This window comes from Pelmatolapia mariae, linkage group LG9 (genome assembly GCF_036321145.2).
Source record: "Pelmatolapia mariae isolate MD_Pm_ZW linkage group LG9, Pm_UMD_F_2, whole genome shotgun sequence".
Classification (NCBI taxonomy): Eukaryota; Metazoa; Chordata; class Actinopteri; order Cichliformes; family Cichlidae; genus Pelmatolapia; species Pelmatolapia mariae.
This window is the reverse complement of record NC_086235.1, coordinates 8,524,394-8,533,341: the sequence shown is the minus strand read 5'-3', so window position 1 is coordinate 8,533,341 and position 8,948 is coordinate 8,524,394. Positions and strand designations below refer to the sequence as shown.

At 38.3% G+C, this 8,948-nt stretch overlaps 1 protein-coding gene across 1 annotated transcript; it reads left to right on the top strand.

Moving 5' to 3' along the window:
* Positions 1–1,878: 1,878 nt before the first annotated feature.
* On the top strand, positions 1,879–3,988 carry LOC134635099 (eotaxin-like). The gene is made up of 4 exons (XM_063484605.1): positions 1,879–1,976; positions 3,387–3,513; positions 3,582–3,640; positions 3,729–3,988. The coding sequence occupies exons 1-4, from the start codon at positions 1,907–1,909 to the stop codon at positions 3,752–3,754; spliced, it is 282 nt and encodes a 93-aa protein (XP_063340675.1). The 5' UTR covers positions 1,879–1,906; the 3' UTR covers positions 3,755–3,988.
* The last annotated feature ends 4,960 nt before the right edge of the window (positions 3,989–8,948 follow it).

The following is an 8,948-nucleotide window of genomic DNA, read 5'->3' as shown; positions in this document are numbered from 1 at the left end:
CCCATGAAATGTGACTTTAAACAACCTCTAATTATTCCAGTGAATAAAAAGCCACAAAGATTTGTATGAAGTAGTAATAGATGAGGTAATAACACGAAGTTTAACTTAATTACCAGTTAACAATATAAACCTAACTTAGCCTACAGTTCCACACACCAGCACCAATCCCTATCCTGATGAGGGATTGGTGCTGGTGACACATAGGATTGTTTGGTTTTTAACCTATGAACACAAAGCTGACAACAAAAAGTTAAGTTACTTCTATGAACAGGCAGAACCCAAGGCTGCACGATTGACTGTTCATCACTGCCTTTGTTACCTGTTGAAGACCAGCGGCTAGCATGCTCTCAACTTCTTAGCTAGCTTTGTGTTAGCATGCTGTCTGTGCAGATGCTTGCAAAGAGCCTAAGTTATGTTAGCAATATAATGCAGTTTTTCTCTCCTGGATGCAGTTTGCACTTTTCCATCATACTCGTGTGCTTTTGTGTGATAAAAATAAAAGTAATGTCCATGTCTGTATTCCTCAAAAGCTGTATCACTGCACCACCATGTTCCTCTTCCCACATACAAACTGAAATCAGGTGATTGTAGCGCAAGTGAACAGGAAGAAAAAAGCATTTTGTATGCCGATAGCTGCATATAAATCAATATAATTGTAACTGTAATATAATTACTGAATTTAGTACATTAACGGGTTACATTACAGCATTATTGAAAAAATGCAATACAGTAACGCGGTGTAACATGTTATTTTATAAGCAACTAAAAGATTCCAGGAAGAATGTCATTTGCTCAAACGAGACCAAAGTGGGGATGTTTGGTGATAATACTCAACACCACATTTGGTGAAAACCAAATACAGCACAAACACCTCAACTGTCAATCACAATGGAAGGGTGATTTGAGTTCGCTTTGCAGCCACAGGACCAGGATCCCTTCCAGTTACTGAATCAACCATGACCTCCTCTGTATACTGAAGTATTCTACGGTCAAATGTGAGGCCATCTGTTTGACAGTTAATGCTTGCCCTGAATTGGATCATGCAACAGGGAAATGAACCTGTACACCCCAAAAAAAAGCCATGTCCTCAAAGTTAGGCCGAAATAAAAGAAATGTGAGCGCTGATGCGCGAGGAGGGAAATTAGTAGTGCATATGCTGTGTCAAAAAATTTTGGCCTTTACATGTGTGTGTGTTGGAAGATTAACACAGTCGACACAAATACTTTTCTGTCACACACTTCCTCCAGAGCAGAGTGTGAAAGTTGCCTGATCATCTGCCAAAAGTACACCTAAATGAAATAAACAATGAGAGCGTGTCACTGCTGCTAGTTTTCAGTGGGAGTTTAATGGCCTAAATTACAAACAAAAGTTTAAGTTGTGGGGAATGACAAATGACAAATGACACATATAGATGAAAAATAAGTAGCCAAACATTAACAAATCATGCAAATGTGAATAGACGTGCATCAGGATCGTTAAGAGGCATCATGAGTCACTATTGTTTTTCACTTGAGGCCTGATGCAAAACTGCAAGAGATAAACAGTCATAGTTAGTCAAAATGGAAAAATAATTATCAACAGGTGAATTAGATCCATCATTTGTGACAAATGTTAATTGATACACAAACTGCTGGTATCAATTACTTTGTACACTATATTAAAGTGTCTGTAAACTTTCTGTATGTGTTTCTCTGGAAGCTGCGAGAGAGCTGTTGGTGGTATGAAACACTCAGATCTTCCTGATAAGGGGCGGAGGGCTGATATGTCACACCATGCACAAACAAAGACCTGTTAAAACACGTCATCAGTTCTGCCTGTGAATGTTCCTGCACTTACCAATAAATAACCAAACCCGAAACAACTCATATAGTTTCAACCTGATCAGTGAGCCAGACCACCGGTGAAAATGTCTGTGAAGATCCTCTCCATCACTCTCCTCCTGCTCTCACTGTGTGTGAGCTGCCACTCCTCTAAAGGTAACTGTGCTCTTACTTTCTAAAGGAAAACAAAAAGAATAAAATACATAAAACTGATCACAGCATTACTTTTTCCAACAATGGCTAATAGCTATTTGTGATGCTGGGGAACAGTTGCTACTTTTGGCGGTTTTATTGGGTATGAGTGCTCTGCAAGGACTCTCACATTTTCTTTAATTTAGTCAAATTCTGGTTGATTGGTTAATATTAAAAATAATTAAACTATATGTATTTTATTTCCAGTGACATTACTGAATTATGTTTCATGGTGCGTTGCATGCTCGGCATCATTTGCGTCGCCCTTTTGACTGTTATAACTCCAAACTTACTATGGCAGTACAGTGTGCAATGGTTTCGTTCAAGCTAATTCTGTAGCCAGATCTTAATGCTGTTTAGTTTTCATGTTTGTTTGTTTTTTCTGCGAGGGTGCATACATTGTGACCCATTGGTTAAGTGTGACAATATCATCTGCAGGAAATAAGAGTGATACAGAGACACAGAGTATAACATGATATGTTACTATGAGATAATTCTGTTTAACATTCAGCTACCTGCACATCTTAATTCTGTCTTTTATGCTTAAATAATATTAACTTTTAATATAATCAGGGTTCAGAGAGGGGCAACCATCTGTAGGGACCTATTGGGCTGAGGGATAGAAGACAGTGCTACAAACATACTGTGAAAGAGATCCAGAGATTAATAAAAACACGTTATTAAATGGAAAATGATGTTTAAACACATAATAAGTATAAAAAAAGTGAGTGAAGAAGAAACACTAAGTGCATCATGGGGAGCCTCTAACAGCCTAGACTCTGGATAGTCATGTTTATTGATATCATAACCATTGCTAGCAAATTTAGCTTAATGTGTTTTCTCATTTTCATCCTCTGGAAAAGAAATTGACATGCTCTACCGAAAAAAAAAAAAAATAACAGCCAGAACAATCTGAGACCTCTGTTAAAATGTATTTATGGAAACTTTCTCAGTGATCCAGGTAACAAACACAAAGGCAACGATCACATACCCTCTATTATAAAAATAATAGAAATATATATGAAGAGAAAGTATTGAGAATATTTGATTCACAACCTCAGAAAAATGTGTACATACACTGTTTTTATTAGAAACATTAAAAGACAGAAACAAGGTTTATTAGTTTTCATATAGTACCTTTCACTGAGAGTTTTTACCTCTCAGTGACCTTCATTTTCTGTCAAAGTGTAAAATGGTTACAGAGTGAAGCACAAAAAGCGACTCGCTCACTATCACCTAATTTCAGGTAACATTTGTTTTGTTTTGAGATGTAAGGAGTTTCATCACGTTTTAAACCTGGAGTTAACTTTGATTTTCCTTCTAATCAGACTTTTTCAGGTATAATAAATTAGTTTTTAACCTCCTACTTCTCAGATTCAGGTGGTCCTGGAAAGACACGTCCGTGCTGCGTTGACGTCACCACAATCGATATGAGCCCTGAGGTGGTTGGGGAAACCTATCATGAGCTGACTGCAAGACCACCCTGTGTGAAGGCTATACTGTAAGTCAGCACATGTTGTCCTACATACAAACATACAATCTGTATAATTTTCTGTCTTTTATTTCCAGTTTCAACACAGAATATGGACAACTTTGTGCGGATCCAAACGCTCAGTGGGTCAAGGATCGTAAGTCATGTTAAAAGAAACACACACAGAAATAAATGCAAAGTATTTACAGAGAAAAACTGAAGCTCCTGCTTTTTTTCCTCTCTAGTCACTGCCAAAATGAGGAAGGAGTGAAGTCTGTCTGCTACATCAGTATTTTCAGTATTTCCATCACCTTTAAAGGCTTCAAACCAGAACGCTTTCTCAGCTTGTCTTGAAACTTTTTTTGCATTTGTAGATTAATTTTTACTCTTACCTGTGGAGTAAACCTGTATTTTATTCACGCTGTTGACTTCATTGTTTTTTAACTGATCATTGGAGGTCAGGTTTTATTTGTCTTTTTTTTTTTTTTTTTTGCTTATTTGTGAATCTCTTTCTGTGCATTATGTGTTTATGTCAAGAACAATGTGGCTTTGAAAAACAATATAAAAATAAACTTTTGTATTATTGAGCAAATATTTCTTGCTGTTGTTTGAATCACCTATTGCTCTGTTTTAACTGAGGATGCTCGCTGAGTAGACTGTCCAGGCTTTTTATAAAACTTGATCTTTTACTAAAGTTCATGCAGCTCACGATGAACATAAGTGGGTCAGACCTGTGAAACTCCCTTTTCTGTCAGTCTAAAGACGTTTAATGACAAATTAATCCCAAAGAAATCTTATTATTTGAAAAAAGCACAATGTACAACTTCATCTCAGTTTGCCAGTATATTAAAGAAATACTCCTTTAGTTAATCAATAAAATGATTTAAATGTTTGTCTGTTTCTTAACTACTTTGATGTAGCATGAACGGCCATGGGCAGGTCTGTGTCAGAAGACCTGGAATGTTTGTTGTGCAGATTCGGCCTCGGGGCCTCATGTTGAACATTTAAATTGAGGGCTGTTACAGCCCAAAGCTGCTGGCCTCCTTCCTTTGGTTAACTGTTTTTGTTAATTAGCCTGTGCACCCCCTTCTGGAGATGGCTGCACCTTCTCAGGCTGCCTTCCTAACCTGACTGCTCCAACCACAGCAGAGCTACATATAGAAGCTGTTTGTGTTTGAATTTTATTGGAAGCAGTTCAGATTTCATACATCTTTTGTTTGTTGCTAGAGCTCATTAATGTCTGGTATTTTTTTAACAGGATTAACAGAATCTGGAAAGGCTTAATGCACGCAAAATCACCAGTCCACATGTGCATATCACCTCAACACATACTCACACTAAGCAGCGGCTCAAACCAGGTGTACATAAATAGTCACGGCACGTAGACGTACATCGCACCACCAAAAGTACACAGCCACCTCCACCTTAGGTCTCAGCTTTTGAATAAAAAAGGTTGGGGGTGATATCATCTGCTTACTGCTGAGTGAAATAATCAAAACTGCATCACAAAAAATAAATGACATGCCAGCAAACCAAGGATGGAAGGCTTCTGAGAAAGTAAGAATCCACAGGTGAATTCTAGAAAAAGTTGTTGCATCGGCAACAATGTAACCCAGAGGTGTCAAAGTCATTTTAAATTTGCGCCACATTTTGTCCACTTTGATCTGAAGTGGGACGGGCCAGTGAAACTCTCCTTTCTGTCAGTGTAAACTTGTTTAACTGCATATTTTATCCCTGCGATATCTCCATATAAGAAAAAGAAACAGAATTTTAGAATTTTAGTAGACAGTAAGACATAACATGGAGTGAGAGACAGACAGAGATGGAGACAGAGATACATTTCCTCAGCTAGCTACAAAAAGTGTCACATAACTTTAATTTCCTCATCATTTCCCTCCTGTTTATGCTAAACTCTTACAATAGTCCCAGAATGCAGTGTACTGTGTTTTTCTGCTAATATATCAGGCTTATCTCTTTCCTGTCTGGGTCTTCAACATAACCGTCGTTATTGCATTACACTCCAGTTTTGCCCGCAGCATCATCGTAGAGTTATGAATCGTCTTTATCATTGTCTTCTTTCTGCCCTATTTGTTGGTACATGTAGATCATCTGGGTGAAAGCAGTGTCGATCAATCTCTGGACCAGTTCTCTTAGGGAATGCAGCACCATCCATAGACTCAGCCCAACCCCGGCCAAGGGGAAACCGGAGCACAACGCACAAAAAACAAAAATAAGGAGGAAAGATAACACCCCAACTTCATGCTCCCAAGGACAGACCAAATGCTGCCACAGGATTGTGGTTTCACAACAACCACATATTTTAATAATTTCAAAAGGTAGCAAGCGTAGGTGGGCATGGCCAAAACAACAAACAAGACAAAACAGAACTGACCTACCTATAATGAGAGACCCAAAAGAAAATACAGGCCTCTTTCCTGTCTCCCTAACCTAAACATGAGAAAAAGGTGTTAAAAGAAAATGGCTTCCCACAGCTACCAGATCAATAAAAAAAGTCTGTTTGCACTATTTACAATATATACAAGGCAACCAAGCTCTCCTCATCACAGAAACTTGCTCACACAGCACACTATAAGACACAGGGCTAAACACCCAACTTGTTTGGAAGCTGGAAGTAGGCGGGGCTGCCAGTCTGGACGGGTCCCAATTTATAGCCGGCCTCATTCAGTCTTCCACCAATGGTCAGCTTCCACCTGGAGCTTAGACAAGCTGAAACAACACAGAGATCGAACAGCTCCACTCTCAGGTGTGAGAAGCACAAGCAACACATGACCTGGGTCATAACAGACAACACAAAACTTTTTTGCCAGTAACATATCTGAAGCCATTATACTCTGCAAGGCCATCAAAGAACTAAGATGCAGTTGTTAGTTGCTTGAAGTTTGGGATGGTGAACTTGTTAAGAGGCATGATCAGGTAAACTACGGCACAGATTCCTTTCCACACAGGGGAGAGTTTAGCTCTTAGCTTTCAGTCACTGCAAAGAAACCACACGTCAGCCCTTCTGGTGGTGGTTAACAAACCAGTCCTTGTGGTGAGGGCTACTGCCTTGTGTCACATCATAGATGATGTTGTGCCAGCTTAAGCCATGCAGTCCAGACCTTGCCCACTCCTATAAAAACAGGTGCAATTACTTGGATAGTATTTAGCATTTGGAGGGGTTTGTGGTTATTTAGTGCAGGAACATCCGCAGGCAGAGCTAATGATACTTTTTATAGGTCTGTGTATTTCAGTGTGCATGGTGTGGCCATTCACACTTTCCGCCCCTTATCAGTGAGACTTTAATATTTCAAACCACCAACATTATACTGATGCTTTTCTTCAAGTAAGATATTTGTATATTATTCATATGATAGATAAAGTGGGTTTGCAGTGTTAACACTAACAGATACGATTATTGCCCACAAGCTGCCCCATCATTTCTCTGCACAGGTGGCTGACTTATTTTCATTAACAGAAGTTATGAAATAGTTGGAAAAATAAAAAGGTAACCATCTACAAGAGGCATGTCAAATTTATTTCATGTCTCAGGCTAATTACAGCCCATTTTGATCTTATGTGGGCCGAACCAGTGAAACAAATTTATTAAGAAGTCAACATTACTTTTCAGCTTTTCAGCATTATAACAAAATGCTGCTGTAGTAAGTAAAAGAATCTCTAAGCATGACTCTGGGTTTAAATTCAAAGAAATGTTGAAGATACAGAAATCTGTAATTTAATGTGTTGTGAATGGCCATGGGGGAGGTCTTTATCAGCAGGAAGTTGAAAGACAAGGCCACAAAACCTTGTCAAACATAGAACATGATGATGAGTTTTATGATGAGGAAAACTGAAAGAGGAGGAGAGGGACCGGTGCTGCTAGAGCGAGACAGACGTCGCTCGCAGAGACTTTTGATGCCGCAGCCATGAACTATCCAGATTCAGAGGGAGGAAATGTGGAGCTGTTATCGACGTGTAGCATTGTTGCTGAAAGTTGGAAAGTGACTTACGCCAAGGACTTTGTGTCTATGTTTAAATGACGAGAATTGACTGCATCCTTAAAACTACAGAATCACATTTGTTCGTAGCTTACTGTAGAGCATTTAAGATGGATAGACTTAAAAATATTTAAAATATACAGCGTACTTGCAGTAATAGGGCTTCCTGATTCTGACTGCTTCCTGATTTTTTTGTATATTTTTACTTTTAATGTTCAATTTTTAATGGTACTTCACTCTGTTCTTACTGACTGTGTTGCTGTGTATTTTATTTCTGCATTCCTTGATGTCACATCTGAGTCTTGTAAGACTAATGATGCCTAATGCTGAAAGTGGATGGACGGTTATGGACACATTGATTTCTTATGTTGTTATTTTATGCTTGGAATTGTCTTTTATTCTTTCTTTCTGCTTTTATGACTCCTTTTGTCCTTATGAATTTAACCATTTCCTTATTAAATAGTTAAATTGCAAACTTTATTCTTAACACAAAGAGACAGCACCCCTGCTAGGTCAGTATCAAAAGAAAAAGAGAACACAACACAAATTCACCCATCTAAAAGGAGGGAAAACACAAGCAACAACTAAAACGCACTTCAGTGGCCCACAGGCGCACACTACTCACTAGTACCAGGCAAGGAGGATAAGAAGTCACAGTTAGTCAAAAAAAGAAAAAAGATAGAAATTATTGGTGATTTCGACTGAACATTGCTGAGAATGCACAAACTGGTGGCATCAATCATCAGGCTATGCACTATACAGTTATTTGCACACCCAAAACATTTTTCCCGGGGGTATTTAGTCAGAAAGTCTTGATCTTTGCATGTGTGTTTTGGAAGATTAACACAGTAAACACATTTACATTTTTGTCACATGTTTCCTCCAGAGCGACGTGTGAAACGTATCTGATCATCTGCCACAAGTACACATGAACAAAATAAACAGTGGGCCTCCTAAATGTCTATCAATAGTAAAAGTGAGTTCCTTTTAGTTTTCAGTGGCAAAACAGTTTGATGTAGACAGGAAACCTTAATTTAAATATTTGAATTAGAAGTAAAATTTTAAGCTGTGAGTATTTATAGATTAAATGTAAGTAAACAAAAAGTCAGTCTGTCTTTCTTATTTGGATTGATTGTTGGATGATTAAGGAGCTGAATTACTTTTATTTGGGCCCAAACACTAAACGTGCAAAGGCTCTATATTGTACTGGCTCTGTTTACTTTTATTATTCAGGCAAATGAGTTGGTTTATTTTCAGGGTTTTATAAATCATAATGGAGGAAAAACCACAAAACTCAAATAAATCAGAAGAAAAATAAAAAGTGTGATTTCGATTTGGATTCATCATTCATGACAGTGTACAAACTGGTGGCATCAATCATCAGGCTGTACGCCATATTTAAGTGTCTGCGGTTGTCTTTTTGTGCAGGGCTGTTTCTCAGAAAGCTCTTTTTGAGATGTTGGTGGTGTG